Source organism: Sturnira hondurensis, unplaced genomic scaffold (assembly GCF_014824575.4).
Source record: "Sturnira hondurensis isolate 20B ecotype Veracruz unplaced genomic scaffold, ASM1482457v3 Scaffold0006805, whole genome shotgun sequence".
Classification (NCBI taxonomy): Eukaryota; Metazoa; Chordata; class Mammalia; order Chiroptera; family Phyllostomidae; genus Sturnira; species Sturnira hondurensis.
Window position 1 is genome coordinate 437901 of NW_028079436.1, and position 23916 is coordinate 461816.

Genomic DNA, 23916 nt, shown 5'->3' on the forward strand with positions numbered 1-23916 from the left:
GCCACGGAACCATTCGTTCCCTCACATTTAAAGGAGAAAGGGGTTACTGTGGACGGGGAGCTAAATCACGTTAGGGTCAGCGGACGGCACTGAGGCCTCAGAGGCGACAGCAAGGGCCATCTGCCTTCCTTCTGTGAGTCCTAGTTTTCCCATGAAATGGGAAAGGCGAGCCGCCCGACCTCCAAATCCCTCCCGCCGCGCTCCACACACACACTGTTTCTAGGCTTTTCAGGACTGGGGTCTTCAATTCGGCTTAGGGCAGCTCCTGCCTGAAAGACCCTGGCAGGTCGCATTGCCCGCCGTTCAGTTTCCCGTTTCCTTTTAGAATTGCGAGTCCCGCTTTCGAGGACGGGGGTGAAAAATCAAGCCCCGCCTCGTCCCGCCCGCTGCGCCCGCGGTCTCTGTGCCCGGCCCCGCCCATCTGGCGCCTCAAGGCCGCTCTCCGTCCTCCACCTGTCGTCAGGCAAACTCCGCGGTCAGCCCCGCTGGCTCTGTGACGCCCCCGGCCCCGGGTCCTCGACGCCTGCGCCGCTCCTATAAAAGCCGACGCTGCGCCGCGCTCCTGAAGGGACCTTGTTCTCCGCCTTACCTTGTTTTGTCTGCGGACGCTCCCCCGCTCTCGTCAGCCTCCGGCCCGCTCTCTACGGAGCACCGTGAGTAGCTGCCGATAGAGCTGGAATGGGCGGTGGCTCCGCGAGTTGTGAGCTGGCGGGCGCACCGCTGCCGCTTTGGGCTGCCGGAGGCAGGTGGCACCTGGGCCTGCCCTGCTCTCAGGCCCAGTGCAACCCGTTTCAGACTCGGTTCTTCGGGAGCTGCCCGCGGGCCCCGTTCTCCCGCTCTGCCCTTTCACCCGGCGAGGCCCCCTTTGGTTTCGCGTCGTTCGAGAGGCCTCATGGGCGCCGGGGCGGGCGGGAGAAGCTGGGGGCCGAGCCCGGGGTTGGGCCTTCTCTTCTGTGGGCGAGCTTGGCTGCATGGCCCAGGCTGCGGCCCGGGGCCTCTCTTGGTGTCGAGCCTGCCAGCCTTGGGGACCCAGAGGGCGACGGAGCTTGTTGTGGAGGTCGGCCCTTGGCTGTCGTGAGCGTGGGCCTGTGCTCGTGTTTTGGTGTCGGAGGGAGCGTGGCGGTGACAGTCCGGGGAGTGCTTGACTCGAGTTTCATCCTTTCTCTCTCATTTCTGGCGTCACTAGTTCTCTCGCCAGCCGAGCTGGGGCCGAATCTTTGCAGGTAGCTGCCTGCTCCTTTCGAGTATTTCTATTATTTTGGCTACAGCCTGGAGTTGGTGAAACAACTGTTATAAAGCAGGGACCATAGCAACAGGGTGTGACTTTTAGGAACCCTTACACTGAAAAACTAAACGTGTACAGCTGTTAAAAAGGAGCACGGCTTTCACCTGTTTTGGTTCACTTTTTAATGGATACTTTAGGTTTGGGTTTTTGGGTCACGAATTTTTTTTTCTTGTCAGCGTCACGATAGACTGTATCTGTGTCATAGAGCAATATAGACTGAATAGAGGTGAGGTCAATTTCGGTTCACTTAAAACACCGTTTTTTTCTTTATGATGTTGATAGAACCCGCATCATGACAGCCATGGAGAGTGATTTAATTTGCCAAGTACAAGAGTCTAAAGAATTGAAGGAATAGCTCTGGAAGCATGTCAAATCAAAATGTCATCCATTATTATCTAAAATTTTTGCACAAAATTCCAGTTGTATAACACTAAAAGTTCTCTTTGAATATTAAGTTTAGGATTACAGAGTGCATCGAATTACAGATTAGCCAGTTGACTCCTTGCTATTTAATGAGACCTCAACTCCCTTAAGAGTAACCTAATACACGAATTTGACTATGACTAAGCAGATCTTGTTATTTATTGAGAGTTGTTTGAAAGAAATATGTAGTGGCTGTCTTCAGAGTAACTTTATCAACTGCATCCTTGTTAGACTTATAGTTCTGTAATGTTTATTTCAGTATATGGAATGTAAAAATAGAATGTTTTGTAATTAAAAATTGGGCTCGCTTTAAAATATTTCTTTTGGAGTACCTTTTGTTGTTGCCTTGTCACAGGGACTCACCCTGCCCCCCGGCCCTCTGCTTTGTTGGCAAGTGCCAGGCAACAAGGAGAAGCAGACATAATCGTGAACTGAAAAGTGAAATTTGATTCATTACAACCTCGGATCAGTGAGAGCAGGGTACTTCAGTGCTTGGTTTTAAAACACACCTTTACCTTTTTCCTTCCTTTTCCCAACAGTTTGGTTGGGGGTTACAGATAATTGTCTAGGAAAAGCTGAGCTACAGTTTTAACTGATGTATTGGGTCTTCAGCCTCTAAATCTAAAATAGGTGCAATGAATGTTTTGATTTTTTAAAATTGATTTTTAGAGAGGAGAGGGGGAGAGAAATAGCCATTCACTGTCCCACTTGTGTATGCATTCATTGTTTGATCTTCTATGTGCTCTTCCTGGGGATTGAACCCGCAACCTCAGCGTATCCTGACAGTGTTCTAACCAGGGTGTCCAACCTTTTGGCGTGTGTCTCTGGGCCACACTGGAAGAAGAGTTATCTTGGGCCACACATTAAATACGTGAACGCCAACCAAAACAAAAAAAATCTCATAATGTTGTAGGTAAATTCACGATTTTGTGTTGGGCAGCATTTACAGCCATTTTGGGCCACGTGTGGCCCACCCACCATGGGTTGGATACCCTTGACCTGGCCAGGGCCTGCAGTGAGTGTTTTAAATGCCAGATTCTCCTCTTTCAAGTTAATAATGACATCACAGGATTATGAATATCTCAGAAGCGAGGACCTTTGAAATCTATACTTGAAATTTGAAGAGGTCTTGAATTTTTATAGTCCGGTATTGCTGCCCTCCCCCAAGAATGTGAAGACGATAAGAAATTGCTGCGTTAGAATTTTTAATTTTAAAGTTCTTTTTTGCTCAGAATTCAAATCTTTTGAAGTTAATTGCTTAATTAACTTCTATGTATGAAGTGTCTTTTTCCTAATGACTCATGGTTAATCTGAGTTAATAAATACATTTTGAAGCAAGTAGTAGGTTATTACTATGAGGATTTTGGCAAAAGATCTCAAACTTAGACACCTTGATAGTCAGTAATGAAAGATAAAGAAGACTTTGTGCAATTTAAGTTTTTTATTTGGCTTAGGAAATTAGATGGACATCTGTTTATCCTTAGATCTTTTCTGCTATATAATCTTACATTGATCTAAACATAAATATGTCTTGGTCAATTCTTTGGATCTTGAACTCATTTAAGTCTCACCAGGGGGAAATTACTATCTTATTTGGTAGCTTTGTTTATTTTGGACTGACCTCTCTCAGGTTTGTAGGTGGTTAATTGTGGCAGGTAACTAGTCATATGGAGTAGCCAGTATTCAGTAAGAGTAGAAAGGCAAGCAAAATGAATAAATAACTCCATTTTAGGTATATATTTTGCATCAAAAGTATGGACTATAACTTTCAAATTTATACCAGCAATGAGTTGAGTAGGACAGGCCTTAAAAGCTTCTGTTCTAGGAAATACACTTAAAATTTTTTTTAATTTTAATTGTTGTCCAACTATGAAATACACTTTAAAAAATTTTTATAGAAACATTTGTGTACCAGGCTGTGAATAACCACTCTGTTTTACAGGGCCATGTACTACACGTCCTTACAGTTTTATAGTTAAGTTTTAGAGGGCTTCTAACAGATTGTAGATGATGAAATGTCTTATAGAATTAATATCTCTTAAATATCAAATTTAGTATAATGCTTTTTTTTTAGATGCCTTCAATTAAGTTGCAGAGTTCTGATGGAGAGATATTTGAAGTTGATGTTGAAATTGCCAAACAGTCTGTGACTATCAAGACCATGCTAGAAGGTAAGTTTATTTTAAAACCTAGGTCAGAGGAAAGAGGAAAAAATAAGTAGTTTGAGGTAACCTGTGAACATCGAATTTATACAGTAAGAATCTGTCAAAGTGCTCAAAGAGTATGAAGGGGTGTGGTTTACCTTAAAAAATTTTTTTTAAATTTCTTTATTGTAGAGGTAGAGAGAAATGGGAAGGGGTTTGAGAAACGTCGATTTGTGACTCCACTTATTTGTACATTGATTGGTTGCCTCATGTATGTGGGAAATCAAACCCACGACCTTTGTGTATCTGGACGATACTCTAGCAAACAGCTACTGGTGAGGGCATAAGCCCTTTTTAAAAAAAAAAAGTTTAAGTATTAACTGCATTTTTCTGGTACAGGTCATTCTTTCTTCATTGTCTAAATTAATGAAGTTTTATTCCTCATTAAATAGATAAGACTATAAGCTAATACTGAAATGTTCAATTTCTGTTTCAAGTAAATTTAGATTCACAATTTTTAATGACAAAAATTAAAGCCTTTGGAAAAGAGATCCCTTGTATGAGGTAGCTAAATAGAGCACCTTGTTTCAACAGAGGGAGTAAACTGAGTAGATTGTAAACTGAGTAGCTGTTTTGTTTTTTTTTGAAGCAAGTTTTCCCTTTTGTCTAGTTTATCATTCCTCTGAAACTTCTGCAGAGTATATGTGTGCACAACAAAGAAGTAAGACAGAAAAACAGGTTCTGAAACATTTTGAAACTTCTGCTAAGTTAACATGGGTTTCTTAGTATTACCAGTGGGCTGGTGGACATTAATAGTATAGTGGAACTATAGTATAGTATACAAATAAGTTTGAGGAATTGGTGCAAAGAATTTTTTGTATAATAAGAATATTCTTTATTACTCAAATATCAAATGTTTTTATATAGGGAAAAGCTGTAGCTTATAGATACTTAAGTGAAAAGAAGTTATGTGTCAAATACTAGCTATATTCTGGTGAAAAAGAAGGTAAGTGAGAAATGGTCTTTGCTCTTGAAGGATTTTTAAACAGGAAGGGAGACAGACACCAATCAAGTCAAACTTGCACACAATGTAGTTGGTGCAGTAACCAAGTTGTGTGCCAGCTGGTGCTGTGAGAACGTCTTGGCTGGTGCTTTCTTTAGTCCTGTGGAGACTGCAGTGTGTACTCCTAGTGAAGTGGTACTTTAAATGTAGTGGAATTAGGATGTTTGGGGAGATTTTTCTGAGGTAAAGAGGATATGTTTGAGAAAAGTAAAATCGAAGTTTTTAGTTGGGGTTTTGGGGGTGGAAAAAGATTGTGATACTACAGTTGGTAGACCTAAAGAATGGGTTTGAGAGGAATGGAAAGAAAATGCCTTTGAGCTTGAACATGTTATATGTATTTGAGATTTCTTCAGTAGACCTTTGTAACAATCTGTAGGCATTTTGAGTGTATGGATCTTGGTCTCTGAGTTGTAGGCTCCTTGAGGTAATTAGACTTACGTTGTATGGTGAGTTATGAGAATATCTATCTATTGGAGTAAATGAGGTTGGCAGGTGGTCATGTTGGGGCAGGAGTACAGAAGTCAGAAATGGAGAATCGGTGAAATAGGATTTGTGGAAGCCAGAGTAAGGGGAAGGCTTTTTGAGGTGACCAGAGTGATTATCGGATTCATATACTGCAGACTGGTAACTTAGAGTCTCACAATTAATAAGTTAGAGGACTTCTAACAGGTGCTAGGTGTGGTAGAGGCAGAAGCTGAATTGCAGTGGGTGTGTCTTTTGTTTTCATAGTATGTGATTTCTGTTTGCTAATGAAAGCTGAATATATAAGCACTTACATTCCTGTATCCTGGTAGCTACATACAGAGATCATTTCTATTAAGTTGTAAACCCCTTGATGCATCCCACAGTCACTGTCCATAAAGTACCTGTTGAATGAAGAACTATGGTATGGTCACTAACAAAAGAGTATGAAAGCAATCCAGGTGTCTCTAAAGGCAGGTAAGGTTTTATCTAGAAGATGTAGAAACTGATACCACAATTGCTGCCTGAATACTTGCTTTGGCAATGAAAGTGTTCTTTATTTTGTCGTAGTTGGTGCCTGGCACACTAATCTGTCTTGTGCTGCTTCAAAGAAGCATCTGCCAATGTAAGAACATAGGGCTCCTTGAAGGTTTTCATGCCAACTTTGATCATTGAATCAAGTGGAATGACAGCAACAGTTAAATGTTCTGTTCTTCCATTGCATTTGGCTTCGTCTTAAGTACCAGTGGTTTATATAGAATTCTAGCCTCTTGAGGACTAGAGTCTATTAAATCCGGCAGCTCACTGCTTTCCTTGTTTTGCATCTGCAGTATCTCTAGTTATGGTGTTTTTTGTTGTTGTTTATCTGTGTGACTTAGAAAACAAAAATAAAACCTTCTAATCACATGACAATCTGAAGTTAAAATCTTGACTTATGTACACGGGGATTGATTTGTTCGGGTATAGGGTGTGGTATCAGGATACAGGTGTCTCAGAAGTCCTTGAAACAAAATAGCTTGAAGGAACAACTTGCTACTTGTGCATTCAATCTAAAAGCAAAAAAAAAAAATTGCTAGCATTTAAACGATTCAGTCTAAAACCAAAAAACTTCTCTAGCATTTAAACAATTCTTAGTTTAAATGCTAAAGAAGTAATCATTTACAACCATAAGGCCATTGTTATTTGTAGTAGTACTCTTTTTTTTAATTCTTTTTTAAAAAATATTTATTTATTTATCTTAGAGGGGAAGGGAAGGGGGGAGGGAGAGAGAGAGAGAGAGAGAAAGAGAAAGAGAAAGAGAGAGAGAAAGAAGTATCAATGTATGGTTGCCTCACATTCATCCCCTGCCGGGAACCGGGAACTGGCCCGCAACCCAGGCATGTGCCCTGACTGGGACTCGAACCGCGATAATGTAGTAGTACTATTTTTGAAGGCTTTTAAAATTTATTATTAGAGAGAGGGGAAGGGAGGGCAAAAGAGGGAGAGAAACATTGATGTGTCCAAGAAACATCAGTCACTTGCCTCTTGCACAGCCCCAACGAGGGGCCTGGCCCCCACAGCCTTTTGGTGCACAGGATGACATTCCAACTAACTGAGCTGCCCAGCCAGGGCTTTAAGGCCTTTATTTTTAATGTGACTTAAGCCTTCTTTCAAATAATGTTTGGATCTAAACAAAATGGTCTTTAGAATTATGTTTTCTTTATATCTTAATTCCCCAAACACAGGTATTCTACATAGTAAAACTTTTTTCTCTCCCCTCTGATTACATACTAGCTCAGAGAAAGGGTAAGTGGCTTGATTCAAATTGGGATATTATCATTTTATAGTTTTACCCTGGGCAGAGAGAGGATCAGGAAAAGGCATTAATGGGAAAAAGGAGCGAGGAGATGAGTAACCCTAATACGTACAGGAAAATAGGATAGTTTTTTGAACCTACACTCCACTCGGACTTCTTGTTAATAAGCTTGTTACCTCCATGTTAAGTGCATCGTCTGTTTTATTCCTCATCTAGACCTGTTGACAGCATTTGACAATTAATCATTCTCTTCTATATTTGGCTTCCAGGATACTTTACTTAGTAGAACTCACAGCCTTCCCTCTCCCTGTCTTTAAAGCCCAAAGGTTCCCAGGGCGTACCTAATCATTGGACTTCTTCATTCTGTCTATACTGATTCATCTCCTTGGTCGTCTCATCTGTCTCATGGTATTAAACCATCTATACAGCAATTCCCAAACTTACCTACAGTTTTCATCTCTTCTTTTGATTTTTAGACTTGCATATTTAACCCTATATACCTAATTGCTATCTCAAACTTATGATGAAAGTAGAGTGCTTGATTCTCTGCCCTCCAAAATCATAGTTCTCTGACAGACTTGCCCTTATCAGTTAATGGCAACTCCATCCCTCTAGTTCATCATGTCTTTTCTTTTTTAAATTTAATCTTTATTGCATTTGTATTTTTTCCTTTACTGTTTAGTCCCTTATAGTTCACCCCCCATCCCACAACAATCATCACACACCGCCCCATCCCACAGCAATCATCACACATCCCCCATCCCACAGCAATCATTGCACTGTTGTCCTTATCCAAGAGTCCTTTCTCCTTTTTGCTCAGTCCCCTCACCCCCTCTGGCTCCCTGCTACTAGCTGTCATCCTGTTCTTCATCTGTGAGTCTGTCCCCATTCTCCTTGTTAGTCCAGTTTGTTCATTAGATTCCACACATAAATGAAATCATACGGTATTTGTCTTTCTCTGACTGGCTTATTTCACTTAGCATAATTTTCTCTAGGTCTATCCATACTGTTGCAAACGGTAGACCTTTTTCATGGGTGAATAGTATTCCATTGTGCAAATGTCCTCATCTGCTGATGGACACTTGGGCTGCTTTTATATCTTATCATGTCTTAAACCTTAGTCTTCTGTGACTTCTTTCACATTCTACTTACCATTTGTTGCCTCTACCTTCAAAATGCGTACAGAATTTGATTATTTCTTTTTTAAAATATATTTTATTGATTATGCCATTACAATTGTCCTATTTCCCCCTCTTCATTCCCCTCCACCCTGCACACTTCCTCTCCCACCATTCCCCCCTTCAGTTTATGTCCATGTGTCTCAAGTTCTTTAGATTCTATACGTCCCATACTATTCTTGCCCTCCCCCTATCTATTTTCTACCTACTGTCTATGCTACTTATTCTCCATACTTCCCCCCCTCCTCCTCCCACTCCCCTGTTGCTAACCCTTCATGTTTTCTCCATTTTGTATGTTTCCGCTCCTGATCTAGTTGTCCTCTTAGTTTGCTTTTGTTTTGGGTGTGGTTGTTAATAACTGTGAGTTTGCTGTCCTTTCACTGTTCATATTTTTCATCTTCTTTTTCTTAGATAAGTCCCTTTAGCATTTCATATAATAAGGGCTTGGTGATGATGAACTCCTTGAATTTGATCTTATCTGAGAAGTACTTTATCTGCCCTTCCATTCTAAATGAGAGCTTTGCTAGATAGAGCAATCTGGGCTGTAGTCTTTGGATTTCATGACTTGGAATACTTCTTTCCAGCCCCTCCTTGCCTGTAAGGGCTCTTTTGATAAATCCACTGAGTCTAATGGGAACTCCTTTGTAGGTAACTGTCCCCTTATCTCTTGCTGCTTCTAGGATTCTCTCCTTCATTTTAATCTTGGCTAATGTAATGATGATGTACCTTGGTGTGTTCCTTCTTGGGTCCAACTTCTTTGGGACTCTCTGAGCTTCCTGAATTTCCTGGAAGTCTATTTCCTTTGCCAGACTGGGGAAGTTCTCCTTTATTATTTGTTCAAATAAGTTTTCCACTCGTTGCTGTTCCTCTTCCCCTTCTGGTACCCCTATAATTCGGATGTTGGAACATTTAAAGATGTCCTGGAGTTTCCTAAGCCTCTCCTCATTTTTTTGGATTCTTGTTTCTTCGTATTTTTCTCTTTGGTCCTTTTTTTCTTCCTTCTGGTCCACTCCCTTGATTTGAGTCCCAGTTTCCTTTCCATCACTATTGGTTTCCTGTGCATTTCCCTTCATTTCACTTAGTTTAGCCTTCATATGTTTCTTTAATTTGTAACTATAATCAACCAGTTCTGTGAGCATTCTGATCACCAGTATTTTGAACTGTGCATCTGAGAGGTTCGCTATTTCTTGGTTGCTTAGAGTTATGGGCTCTGGGGCTTTGAGTTCTTCTTGAGCCATATTTTGGACTGTTCGTGCCTGTTATGTATGAGGAGCGGAGCCCTAGGTGTTCACCATGGCAGGGCAACTCAGTCACTGGGGTGTAATGCTGTATGTGGGGGCGGGGGTCAAAGAGGGACAGTGGTGGTCCCCTCTGCTGCTTCCCATAAGCCTCTTGGGGCCTGTGTGGTCTGTCTTACTGCTTAGTCCTTCACCTGGTTTATCTGCGCGTGAATATGTGACCACAGTCAGCCAGCTGCCTTGCGCCCTCACTGGGTCTGCCTGTTGCAACTCCATGCCTGGGATCTGCCAACCGCCACGTGCGCTTGTGGGTTGGTCTGGCCGATTTTTTCTGCCCAACCCAGCTCTGCCAGCCACTGGCTCTGACCCTCTTACTGGTCTGGCTAAATGGTTCATTGTTGTCGGACTTCTGTACAGTTCAATTTTCTGTGTTTTGGTTGCGTTTTTGTTACTAAAACTTTGTTTTCTTTAAACTTGGTTGTGCGAGGAGGCACTGTGTTTCCACCTACACCTCCATCTTGGCCGGAACTCCAGAATTTGATTATTTCTTATTTTTTCCATAGCTATAAACTTGTGCAAGCCACTATCTTGTGCCTGGTTTATCTCTAGCCCCATAATTGGTTTCCCACTTTTCCCTCTGATCTTTTTTGTCTCTTTCCAATACAGTAGCCAAAATACAGAAGGCCCTGTAATTATCAGTCCCCTTGTTATTTTACCCTTGCCAATCCTCTTATAGCAACAGATTCCTTAGTGTTTTTAGAATATGTCAGATGCTCCTGTCAGAAGGAGTTTGCATTTGCCATTCCCTCTGCTTAGGTGTTCTTTCCTCCTTTAAAATTATACTAAAATGTTATCTCAGTGAGGCATCCTAATCTCCTCTAAAATTGCAGTAATTCCACCATGTATTCGTTGCTGATTCTCAGCTGCCTAGCACAGCACTTGAGTCTGTCAGGGACTCAGATGTTTGATTCAACCCTGGCCATGTCAACATAACTGATACTGGACTATACCAAGATAGTATTGTAGTTAAGTTTTAGCTTCTAATCTTGGCACATGCTAACTGGTAAGTATTTGGGTTAGACAAAAAGGTCCATTTAGTTTTTTCTGTAAAAGGCACATTTTTTGCTTTCACCAATAACTATAGATTTGGATATTTTGAGTATGTCAGCTATCTCCCACGTGGTATAACATTTATTGTTCTCAGTTAATATCTTAATTTGATTGCTGTCAACTTCAGCTGGTCTACTCGATGGTGGAGTGTTGTCCAGTGAGAAATCTCCAGCATGAAACTTTGCAAGCCACTTCTAACACAGTCCGTCACAGCACCTTCTTCATACACTGCACAAATCTTTTTGGGGATTTCAGTGGTGTTTCTTTCTTTCTTTTTAAGATTTTATTCATTTATCTTAGAGGGAAAGGGAAGGAGAGAGAGAGAGAAATATCAATGTATGGTTGCCTCTCGTGCGTCCCCTGCTGGGAACTGGGAACTGGCCTGCAACCCAGGCATGTGCCCTGACTAGGAATCGAACCGCGATCTTGTGGTTCACAGGCCCGAGCTCAATCCACTGAGCTACACCAGCCAGTGTTGTTTCTTGAAATTATAAAGCATAAGATGTTGAAATGCATATATTCTTCCATCTTCAGTTTTAAAATGGCTACACACAAATTCACCAATTTTGGTGTTTTTTAATGCATGCTGATATGACAGCTGTCATAATACAGTCTAAAGAAATTATTTTGAGTGAAGTTCAAGACAACCAAACGCTACTAGAGCCATCTTACGGGGAAAAATCCAAACAAGCCTTTTGGCCAACCCAGTAACTTTCTTTGGCAGCTTTTCTAGTCTTATAGAAACTGAAGGACCCACTTGGTTTTAAAATTAAATTATGTCTTTAGTGTTTATCAACCACTTTGAGAATCTGAAAGTTACACCTTTTTACCAGAGAAATTTACGGATTAGAAATTATAGGTAATATGTACGTGAGGAGTAACAAGGTATACCCTGAAACCGAATCATTCAACCTACATTCTCAACTTCCCTAGACATATTAACAGTTAGACGTATTAACAGTTTATGTATCTTTATGGAGATATTTTAAATATAAATATGTAATGATAACATGTATCTTTTTATACCTGGCTTTTAAAAACTTTAATCTTCAACTTATACCAGTATGTATGAAGCTGCCTGCCTTGTTTTTGTCAGTGGCTGCATGATCTTTTGTATGTGTTGTGTGAGATTGTTACTTACTATACTTGTTATGGTTTTATTTTTCTAAATGCAGTCATCTGGAGAAAGAGTAAGGATAAGGGTTTGGCTTCCCTCCTGCCACCTCCAAATGGCTGCCCTGTCATCTCAATCCACACTTACTAAATCATTTTCCTCCTATTTTAGAATTCTTTAGATATAATATTTCTATATTTGTTCATTCATTATTTAGTTTTGGGTGGTTCATGGACTTCTTGTTAGGAACCACCGATTTTAAATGCTACTAAAAGAATTATGCTTAGTACAATACTCTTTATGCTCTTTCAGACAACATGTCATGCAAAAATACTTGTTTGAGAAATAGCCTTGTGTTTGGTATAAATGTTATAATGGAGTTAGGAAATAATGGCAACTCTGTTCTGCTTTTATTAGATTTGGGAATGGATGATGAAGGCGATGATGACCCGGTTCCTCTACCAAATGTTAATGCAGCAATATTAAAAAAGGTAAGATAGCAAACTATATACTTGTATATGTATTTTTTTCATTTAACAATATCCTTTCTATATTGATATGAGATAGCTCCTTCCTTCCTTCCTTCCTTCCTTCCTTCCTTCCTTCCTTCCTTCCTTCCTTCCTTCCTTCCTTCCTTCTAAAGATTTGTCTTTTAAAGATGGTTTGTTTGTTTATTTATGTATTTATAGACACTAGGAAGGGAGGGAAACATCAGTGTGTCATTGCCTCTTGCGTACTCCCAGCTGGGGCCAGGTCCAGGTCCAGAGCACATCGCATCCCAGGCATGTGCTCTGACTGGGAGTCGAACCAGTGATCCTTTCAGCAGTGGTTCACAGGCCAGCACTCAATCCACTGAGCTATACCAGCCGGGACTTCCCTTCTTTCTAATAATAAATACATACAATCTTAAAAAAAAGAGAGACAAAACCCTATGTAGTATGATTTACTCTAAATATTTGTTGTAATTCACTTACTCAAACCCTTTGGATATTTGAGTTGTCCAGTCCATTTGTTGTTTTTTTCTTTTGAATTGATTTTTTAAGAGACAGCAATTTTGTTGTTCCACTTATTTATACATTCATTAGCTGCTTCATGTGCCCTGACCGAGGATTGAACCCACTACTACACCTTGGTGTATTAGGATGATGCTCTAGACAACTGAGCTACCTGGCTAGGGCTAAGTTGGGGAGTCTTTTCATTAACACACTTAAATTGCTTAAGTAGAATAATACGCGATCAGTAGAAAGGAAGTTTTTTGTATTGCTTGTCTACTGAATGGGTATGCTTCAAAGGGAGCTTGAGAACAAGAGATGTGGCTTTTTTTTTTCCTCAGTTGATTACCATACTTTGTGTCTGAGCATAAATGGCTCTCCATGTTGAATAGGATTTTAGAGTTTGGGCACATGGTTCCTTAACAGAGCAAGCTATTTAAATTGAATACTTATTTGAAGAAACAGCAACCAGTTTCCTCATTGGGGGAAGAACTGACTAGGCTTAGCTTTACTACAGTTGACTCCTTTCTGAGGAATTTTTCAAAGGTCATTGGTGTTGTGCAGTTTCACCTTACTCTTTCTCTTTCCCCTGGTATGAGATGTAGCTGCACTGCATATGTTTCCGTACTCTTAACTCGGTTGGCTATCACTAGTCTTTTTAATTGTTCTAGACTGGGTGAGAAGTTACTGTTCTCTAAGCCTGAACATTTTTTTACATGTTACTGGCAATTGATTTTTTCTGCATTATCTGTTTTCCTTTGTCCATCTTTCTAATGGTCTTTTTAAAAAATATAAGATAATCTCCCTTGCTGGTGTGGCTCCATGGATTGTGTGCTGGCCTATAAGCCAGAAGGTCACCAATTTGATTCCCAGTCAGGGCACATGCCTGGGTTTCAGGCCAGGTCCCCAGTTGGGGGTATGTGAGAGGCAACCTGTTGACGTATCTCTCGCACACTGAAGTTTCTCTCCTCCTTTTTCTCCCTCCCCTCCCCCTCTCTAAAAATAAATAAATAAAATCATTTGAAAATGTAATAAAATACAGAACATAAAGTTTACTTTTTTAAGTAAACAATTCAGTGGCATAAAGTACATTTACATTGCTGTCAATCATCAGCCATTAACCATCTCCAGAACTGAAACTTGACCCATTAAACGATAATTCCCCATTACCCTCTCCCTCCAGCCCCATGTAACCACTATTTTATTTTCCGTCTCTGCGAATTTGACTGTTCTGCATACCTCATATAAATGGGATCACACAGTATTTGTTCTTTTGTGTCTGGCGTATATCATTACTTAGGATAATGTTTTCAAGCTTCATCCATTTTGTAGTCTAAGTACCAGTTTGCTTGTCTTATATCAATTCATAGTATTTTATGGGTTAGAAGCTTCGTATTTTATTCAGTTAGGTCTCCTCTCTGGCTTCTGAGTATTGTTTTGTAATTAACATTCTACTTTATACTGATGTAAAATGCTTCTAAAAGGAATTTTTGCTTGCATTCATTCAAATACCAGACAATTTTTAGGTATTGAGGGAAATGTACAACCAAAGAAATATGTGAGATGGAAGAGCTATGGATTATAAGTGGGTTGGTAGGTGGATAGTTATTTCAAAAATGAAGATGGTCAGGAAATGCCTTACTGAGAAGATGATCTTCGAACAAAGACTGACTGTGTGGGGGGAGAATTCTGGACAATTGGAGCAAGTGCGTTGTCTCCTTAAGACAAGAGCATGCCCTACCTTTCGAGGTTGCTAGAACATAGTGAAGAAGCAAAGAGATAGTGTGGAGAAGGTCAGAGTTGATGGGCTGGGTGATACAGGGCCACTTCTGAGAATAAGTTTTTTTAACCTATTTGCATTATTACTTATGAATATTTAAACCTAAAGTATATCAAATAGTCACATGATCCAAAAATGAAAAATATACAATAAAACTTTTGTCTCTTATCTGACCAGAAACCTCCATAAATAATAATCAACATTAATTACATATCCTTTTAAGAGTTTTTTTAATGCCTATATAAGCAAATACTAATTGCTATTTTTCTTACACGGTTGGAATACTTATTAAAAACCTACTATTTCATTAAAGCCTTTTCTTTTTGGCTTTTCCTTCTAGAAGGAGTTCTTTCTTAGTTTTGCATTCTGGCAGTATAATTTCTTGGCTCTGACTTTTCCCCCCAATATTAAACTATGGAATATTTTTAATCATACAGAAAAGTTGACTTTTGTAGCAAACACACATTTGCCTTCCACTTAGATTCTGTGACTTAATACTTTAAGTTTTGATTTTGCTCTTTTAAAAAAAACAATTCTCTTTATTTTTGGAGAGAGGGGAAGGGAGGGGGGAAAAGAGAGGAAGAGGAACATCAATGTGTGGTTGCCTCTCATGTGCACCCCGCACTGGGGACCCGGCCCGCAACCTAGGCACGTGCCCTGACTTGGAATCAAACTGGCGACCCTTTGCTTTGTAGGCTCGTGCTCAATCCACTGAACCACACCAGCCAGGCTGATTTTGATTTTTACCAGGGTACATATAAGTATAGCTGATCAGTTTCCTGAAAAATTTAATTATACTGTGTTCATCCCACTAGTAAGTGAACATTTGTGCCTTTCCTGCTTTGTTATTACATTAAATAGTCTTATGTATATGTTTGGGTATTTAGAGTTGCTTGGTGGTAATATATGCACATAGTTTTACTAAGTAGTGCTAGATTCCTTTTCAAAGGGAATCTAAACTAGTTGAATCTAATTTTAATTTTGCATCTAATGAGGCTAAGCATTTCCTTTTGTTTGACTATTCAGATTTCTTCTGTGGATTTCCTGTTCATCTCTTTAGCTTATTCCTTTATAGTGATTTTTAATACTTTATAAACCATAGGGTAATCCATTGCTGGTTATACATGTTGTAGGTATTTTCTGTGTATTTTTTCTTGCACAAAAACTTTTTAATGTGGTTAATTACAGTAATCTGACCGAAGGACAAGCTGTTATCTAAGAACTTCCACCCTCTAAGAGTTGTGAAAATTTCTCAAGCTTCATTTTTGCCTTTCAAGCTTGGTTACTAACTTTATTATTCAAGTCAACTTCTAGCTAGTTCTTAACCCAGTATAGTAATAACCGTGCCTCAGCAGTGGAACGAATGCCTTGTGACAAAATACCACGGAGGAACGAACTTTCATTTTTGTTGTAGGTCATTCAGTGGTGCACCCACCACAAGGATGACCCTCCTCCTCCTGAGGATGATGAGAACAAAGAAAAACGAACTGATGATATCCCTGTGTGGGACCAAGAGTTCCTGAAAGTTGACCAAGGAACACTTTTTGAACTTATTCTGGTATGTTTTTAATGACTATTTAAGATATCTGTAGCTCAGAGCCGTTAGCACTTCTTATAGAGAGAAATTTGTTAAATTATTTGCTACTGAATTTTAATACTCTGTGAACTCAGAGGAATCCACATATCAATAATTACATTAAATGTAAATGGTCTGTAACCACAATTAAAGGGTAGGGATTGTCACATTGGATTAAAAGAAGGAAGACTCAGCTATGCTGTCTACAAAAAACTCACTTTAAAGACACATTAGGTTTAAAGGGGGGAAAGATATATTATGCTAATAACACTAGTCAAAATAGAACTGGAATAACTATATTACAGTAGAGTTCAAGGTATAGAATATTACCAGGATTAAAGAGGGTTGTTACATAATGATAATGGAATCAATTCATTATTAAGAGGGCATAACAGTTCTAAACATTTATCTCCCTAAATGGAAAACTTAACAAAAAGTTAAACAAAAACCAACAGAACTCAAAGGATAATATACAAACAAAGCTGCAATCAGTAGTTAGATATTTCCATACCTATCTCTAAATAATTTCTAAAATAAGTAGAGAAATCAGTAAGGATATAGAAAACTTGAATAATACTGTTAATCAACTTGTCTTAATTAACATTTATAGAATATCACATTTAATGATAGCAGAATACATATTCTGTGCCTATTGAAGTATATACTATTAAGGTAGACATGATCTGGGCCATAAAACAAGTCTCAAATTTAAAAGAATTCAAATCACACAAAGTGTTTGTCTTCTGATCACAATGGAATTAAATTAGAAATCAGTAACAGAAACCTATCTGGGAAATTCAAATATTTGAAAACTGACATACTTCTCAGTAACCCATAAGTCAAGAAATCAAAAGAAAGATTAGAAAGTGTTTTGAACACAGTGCATGAAAATCTGTGAGATGCAGCTATTATAGTGTTAGAGGAGAATTGGTAGCTCTAAACACCTATGTTGGAAAAGAAGAAAAGTCTCAAATCAGTGAGCTAAGCTTTTACCTTAAGAAACTAGTGAAAAGATGAAATTAATCCAAAGAAAAAGGGAATGTTAAAGAGCAGAAATCAATAGAAAATGGGAAAACAGTAGAGAAAAATCAAAGAATCCAAAAGGTGATTTTTCCAGAAGATTAATAAAATGTAACGCCATAACTGCTTATGTTTGAGTTCTTTAAATGTTTTGTTACGGCTGGACATGTATTTGTACACTCTGATGTGCACACCACGTATAGATAGTGGCCATTTGTAGGTTACTTAAGGCAGCACATTTATTTAGGTAGGTTACTTATGGCAGTATAGTATTATAGAGGTATACAATGAAGGGGACGCACAAATATCTTTCACAAAATTTATCTGATTTACTTTTCTCCATTAAATTTCTTTCTTTTTTAAAGAAAACAGTACTTGTTTGTTTGTTTAAGATTTTATTTATTTTTAGAAGGGAAGGGAAGGAGAGAGAGAGAGAAATATCAATGTATGGTTGCTTCTCGTGGATCCCCTGCTGGGAACTGGCCTGCAACCCAGGCATGTGCCCTGACTGGGAATTGAACGATGATCTTCTGAATCGCAGGCCCGGGCTTGATCCACTGAGCTACACCAGCCAGGGCCTCCATTTAATTTCTTTCAATTAATTAGCATTTTAAGCTTAATTAGATAGGGATTGTCAGCCACTAACTCTGGATTTAGTTTAAAACTTCAAATGCATTTTAATGAAAACAGTAATCTCTTTATAGGCTGCAAACTATTTAGACATCAAAGGTTTGCTTGATGTTACATGCAAGACTGTTGCCAATATGATCAAGGGGAAAACTCCTGAGGAGATTCGTAAGACCTTCAACATCAAAAATGACTTTACTGAAGAAGAGGAAGCCCAGGTAGATAACCCACAGCTTGTTCTTGATCACATGCTTTTTATTTATTTTTATTTTAAGATTTTATTTGTTAGAGGGGAAGGAAGGGAGAAAGAGGGAAACATCAATGTGTGGTTGCCTCTCACACGCCCCCTACCCAGGACCTAGTTTGCAACCCAGGCATGTGCCCTGACTGGGAATCAAACTGGTGACCCTCTGGTTCTCAGGCTGGCGCTCAATCCACTGAGCCACACCAGCCAGGGCTTGATCACATGCGTTTTAAAAGAGCAGAAAACCCATAACATTCCAGGAAAAGAAGTGCCTATATCAAGGAATCTTGACTTTATTTGAGAGAGAGAGAGAGAGAGATGTATAACATAAAATATATATAAATTATATATTATATATTACATATTATATATATATATATTGAATGAGTCTAAATACTTGAATGATACTGTGCTTTTTTTAAAAAAAGATTTTATTAATTTATTTTTAGAGAGAGGAAGGGAGGGAGAAAGAGAGGGAGAGAAACATCAGTGTGTGGTTGCCTCTTGCGCACACACCACTGGAGACCTGGCCCTCAACCCAGGCATGTGCCTGGACTGGGAATCAAACCTGTGAGCCTATGGTTCATTGGCTGGCACTCAGTCCACTCTGCTACACCAGCCAGGGCTGATACTGCTTTTTTTATAAATGTAAGAATATTTACATTTCAACCAAGGGTGTTCTTTGATACTCATTCCTTAGCAGTTACTAGTTTTGGCACCTGGGACCTTACATAAGTGACTTCAGAAAAGGAATGGTTAGATTCTAGGATACTTGAGAGCAATTTAGTGAATGGGGAAGACATGAATGAATAGATCAGAATGACTTTGTTGACACAGCTACAAACTGAAATGATGTGAATGAACTGTTTGAATTTGCTCCATTAGCTCTGGTCACTGAAGCTGTAATTTACCCACTGCCTTTGCTTTTTTGATAGTTTTCGCAGGGCAGAATAAAAACCTGGCAGGGAAAAGAAGAGTGACTAGGAAGTTTATTATTAACCTGGTGTTTTTCCAGTTTTCTGTTTATTTTAGACCCACCTAACAGATTATTGGTGAAATTAGGTAGTAGTATTAGGAAAGACTAAAGTTAAGGTACTTTTTATATCTATCTCATCTTCTCTTCAGGTACGCAAAGAGAACCAGTGGTGTGAAGAGAAGTGAAACGTTGTGCCTGACACTGTAACACTGTAAGGATTGTTCCAAATACTAGTTGCACTGCTCTGTTTATAATTGTTAATATTAGGCAAACAGTAGACAAATGCAGCAGCAATTCAACTGTATTAGCAGAGTACTGTCCTCATTGCATGTGTAGTTTGGGTACAAACTCCAAACCTATGGCTGACTTTCTCCCAGTATGATCAAAAAGTTTTTTCTCTTTGCTCTAAATAAAACTGAATTGTGGGTTCTCTATGGTAAGTGGCATTTTGGGCTTTTCCTCTTTTTGTAAAGCGATTTCTTCCTAGTTTATTGTCTAGTTATCTTTAGTTTAGTGACCTTTTAAAAGTTGGCATTGTAAATAAAACAACTTGCAAAAGTTTTCTGAAATAGAATTAACAATGTATTATCTTTATTCATGAGTTGGAGGCTGGAAAAAGGCTACTTGAGGTAAATGTTCCGATTTGGGTTATTAGGATGTCTTCCAGCTTCCTGGAGTCAAGGAGCACCACTGATACAGATTGGCCCGTGTGTAGCAGGGCTCCCCTAATGGGATCTGAGGACTTGTTTTTGCATTTTTAATCCTCTCAGCTTTGAATGTGTTGGCTGGAGACTCAGTTACTACTCAATTTGTGGTGTTGGAGGAAATGTAATTAGACAGTTGTTAATTTTTCAATTAGAAAAGACAAGCCTAGTGGTATGTCATCTTTTTTATAATCAGTGATCTCATATGGGGAAAACTATTCACACTACTTGCATGTAAAACAATTTTAACCTTTAACATTAAAACATGTGGCAAAACCCAGAAAGCATCCATTATGAATGCAAGATAATTTAAATAAAAAGTAAGTTACATAGTAGGTAGTAAATGGTTTGCTTTTGTGTACTTAAATGTGTCTCTTCATTTAATATTAAAGAAGTTAAATTTATGTACGGTGGTTTAGCTGCAAGTGGTTTAGCTTGCAGTCTAGCTCACTGGAGACTGCTGACGTACCAATAGGGTTTTGATAGACTTTTGTCTCTTGTGATGTCTTTGGAGGGGTGGCTGGAGCGGGTGTTTTGGTCCTTACATGGTGTGCTCCGGCATCCAGGCTGTGCTGCCATTGTTTCCAGCCTCTCCCCTGCAGCAGAGTGGAGTTTTCTCGATGGCTTGAGATGGGGCGCAAAAGTTTTTTTTCCTTTCCTCTTTCTTTTTTTCTTACTTTACCAGTTAGTATCATCTCTATTCATATGTAGCCTTATTGTTGTGTTCTCTGTATTTACTCTGAGCTGTTCTGGCTCAGATTACTGACAGCATTTTGCCTCTACTTCACCTTTTATTTGCCCCAAATCTACTTTATTTACTAAAGTCCCACTTGCTGTGTCACATGAATCCCCATCTGTTGGCTGTACTGGAGATAGCAAGCTATAGCCTGTGTGTGGGTGAAATTCAACTCACAGCCTGTTTGTGCAGTCTGTGAGTTAAAAATGATTTTTACATTTCTAAAAGATTGTTAAAAAGTGTATACACAGAGACTATATTTGACCAAAAGCCTAAAATGTTTATTCTCTGGCCTTTTACACAGAAAGTTTGCCAACCCCTGTGACTACTCCTGAATTCCTGAATTCTGTTACCCTTTTACTCTCAGGGGATAAAGTTTGTTTTTCATTTATCCTGGTTTTAGTGCGGAAGGTAACAGAATTTCATCCTGGCTGGAGTGTCTCATCTGCTCATTCTTCCTGTAATAGTCAGCTCTGACAAAAAACTTAACCACCCCAAGTATACCCAAGTATAGTAATATCATGCCAAACACAGATCTTTACTGAAAGTCTAAGATTATTAGCAAATGCTGTGTTTAATTTGGAAATGAAATAACAGCTTCTAGGAAATGAGCCTATTATTATTAGCTCCTCTCCCTTGCTATGTACTATTCCTTTACTATGTCTACCAAGAGTTTTCCACATTCTCATCTCATCCAGGCAGTGAGTGGCCCTTTCCCATAAAAGCCAAACCTGTCTTCAAAGATGCACCCACCTCTGCCTATCCTCTCACTTCCCAACTTTTCTAAACTGGCGTGTCTGCCTCTATCCACAGCCATCAGAATCTCACTCATCTTTCAGAATTTAACTTTTGCTTGCCACCACTTTCATTCAAAGATCTGAGTTTTCTTTTTCTAAATCTCAGAATATATTCAAGTGGGGAGGAATCGAATGTTTTCCCTACAAATTTGCCTGAACTTTAAAAAGATGATAATCTCCAATTATCTGGATTTGTGTGAAAACTGATTTCCAGCTATGAAAGAAGAAAATAAAAGACAATAATGTAAGTAAAGGGAAAGCGTATGAAATGGCTGACTCCCTAAAGTGTAGCTCCTGGCTTATCCTTTGTAGGAAGTATAAGACATGGTTGCCCTCTTGGCGTCTTTTGGAATAGTTAAGGAGGCAAAGCTGGGAGAGGATGAATAACTTCAATTAAAACATCCCTGGACAAAAGAAGATTGATGAGCAAATTGGGGTTTATAGGGCTGGAAGGGTCTAGAAAATGGTCCATGAGGAAAAACTAGTTTCAGAAGTGGAGCTGGATTTGGTTGGGAATGGAGGGATGCCAAGGTGAGGGGTAAGCAGTGCTCAGTCTGAAACGGGCAGCAGAAGGTTGGGTGTTGGTAAGTCTGCTGGCAAATATAGGCTGGAAAGTGACAGGCCAGATTGATGACAGTTTTTATGACACTTTAGGAAGAGTATCAGATTCATGTTAGGCATTGCTATTTTTGAGTGTTAGAACGGAAAGTATTTTTTAAATTACTAAAGTATTCTGAATATTGGGGGTTTTACAGCTAGAGTCCTTGTTTACTGTTGTTAAAAATCATAATCTTAAAAAAAATTCAATGTGCATATCAGGACAAAGGATGGTGTAAGAAGTAGTTTAGAACATGTACCTTGACCCAAGTTTGAGCCATTTGGACACCTAAGCAGGATTTGGACACCTGGTCCTTCCTATTGAGTTGTCAGTAGTTACAAACATTGTTGGTAGCATAAAGGTATTGAAGGAGCCTTTTTTGGACAGATTTCCAATGTGGGACTTTGTGTGATTAACTCATGGCTGACTGCTTTCTTGCCGAATTTTGCACTGTTGGATACAACTGGTCTGCTTGGCAACCCTGAGATGCATTTTGTGGGAGAAACAGTTGCTCACAACGATATTTGCTTCCTCTTCTCTAGTTCGCATGACCTTCTGATACCACTGAACTTAACATTTTCAGATAGTATTTACCAAGCACCTAACCTGCTATATGCTAGCCTCTTCTTTTACTCTCAGAGCAGCCTATTCTGTAAAAGGGCTCTCACTCTCAATGCCTCCCACCTATATGAGCCAAATTCATGTGTCCTTTTTGTGTTGAGTGTGCCAGTTCACAGCCTCGGCCTCCTTTTTTTTTTGCTTCAGATGGTTTGCAGAGATTTCCGTCTCAGGAGAATTCCTGGCAGAGTGGGAAGAGAGCTACAATCTCAGAAATCTGTAGGGTCTGGCACAAATAACACTGTCTCCCTCCCCATTACAAAATCATGAGCATGTAATTCTGTAACATAGTAGTACCACACTCAAGCATACTATATGGCATTTTAGATGAAATTTTGAAATTAAAACTTTAAATTATTACACCCATATTATTACCCTACCAACCACACTCAAGCAGGCCTTCTGCCAGGCCCTGTATATTTGAGTTGTTTCCAGAGTGGCCTTTGGGGTGTGGGTTGGAGGGTGGTGAATGAAACGTAATTCCTCCTCCTCTTCCATATTTCTTTCTCCCTCCCTTGACATTGTCTGCACGTCTGAAGGAAACAAGACTTCAGATAAAGGAGTGAGAGAACACTTGAATTAAAAAGTAAACTCTGGTTCATGGTGAACCTCTGGTGAACTTTGAAATAAGTGTCAACCAGAACTACTAGTTAACTGTATCCCATAAATTTCATGGCTGCTGAAAACATCCCTGACCTTGTACTGCTAGTGACCCGACTCATGAGTGCAGCTAGGGTGAGGATCATTCCTACTTCAGGGCAGCATTTGCCCTTTCCTGGTAACTCTGTGCTAAGCCCCATACTTAACCTCAAAATCTCCCCTGACCTAAGCTGGGTTTTTATTCTTGGGAACTATGGGAACATCCCCATCTGTTGTTTTTAAACTGTGGTTTGAGTACATTAAGTTAGGACTCAGACCACCATGCCCATTGTGGACAAGACCAGTGGAGCGCCCAGTAGCCTGAAGTGGAGTCCCAGGGTGATTTGAGATCTAAGTGACTGAGAGAGTAGACCCAAACCTAAGAACCAGAGTCTTCTTGCATTGGGAAGTTCAGTTTCAAGGATTTGGAGTGAACTGATAGCTCTGAAGAGACCTGAGAAAGTAATGGTAAAGCAAACTCAAAAGCCAATTCAGTGTTTTTATGTAATGAATTACTCTTTGGTCGCAAATGTTCTACTTGATGTTTAGGCCTGGCAAGTTCCTTATGTGATGTTTTTCTAGAAACTCATGCAAGAACACCTTTGAATTGGAAGACTCGAGAAGTGCCTGCTACTTTGCCAGGCTGAGCCGTTACAGTGTCCTGAGCACAGTGGCAGCAGCTGCAGAGAGGGTTCAAGATCTAGATTTTAAGCAAACCTGCCAGTTGTGGGGAATGTGTAAGGGAGGTTGGGGTGACTTGTCACGTCTCAGAAAATCGGGTTGGCCCGTGGCAGTCA

General features: G+C 39.6%; 1 protein-coding gene across 1 annotated transcript; it reads left to right on the forward strand.

Annotated features, from left to right (window-relative positions):
• The first annotated feature begins 500 nt into the window (after positions 1 to 500).
• On the forward strand, positions 501 to 20568 carry SKP1 (S-phase kinase associated protein 1). The gene is made up of 6 exons (XM_037050463.1): positions 501 to 653; positions 3783 to 3879; positions 12230 to 12303; positions 15999 to 16142; positions 17885 to 18025; positions 19177 to 20568. Exons 2-6 carry the CDS (start codon positions 3783 to 3785, stop codon positions 19210 to 19212), a joined length of 492 nt encoding a protein of 163 aa, XP_036906358.1. The 5' UTR covers positions 501 to 653; the 3' UTR covers positions 19213 to 20568.
• The last annotated feature ends 3348 nt before the right edge of the window (positions 20569 to 23916 follow it).

Coding starts and splice junctions, on each gene's coding strand:
- SKP1 (XM_037050463.1), top strand. CDS start 3,783: ATGCCTTCAATTAAGTTGCAGAGTTCTGATGGAGAGATATTTGAAGTT. Junction 3,880..12,229: donor TATCAAGACCATGCTAGAAG/GTAAGTTTATTT, acceptor TGCTTTTATTAG/ATTTGGGAATGGATGATGAA. Junction 16,143..17,884: donor CACTTTTTGAACTTATTCTG/GTATGTTTTTAA, acceptor ATCTCTTTATAG/GCTGCAAACTATTTAGACAT.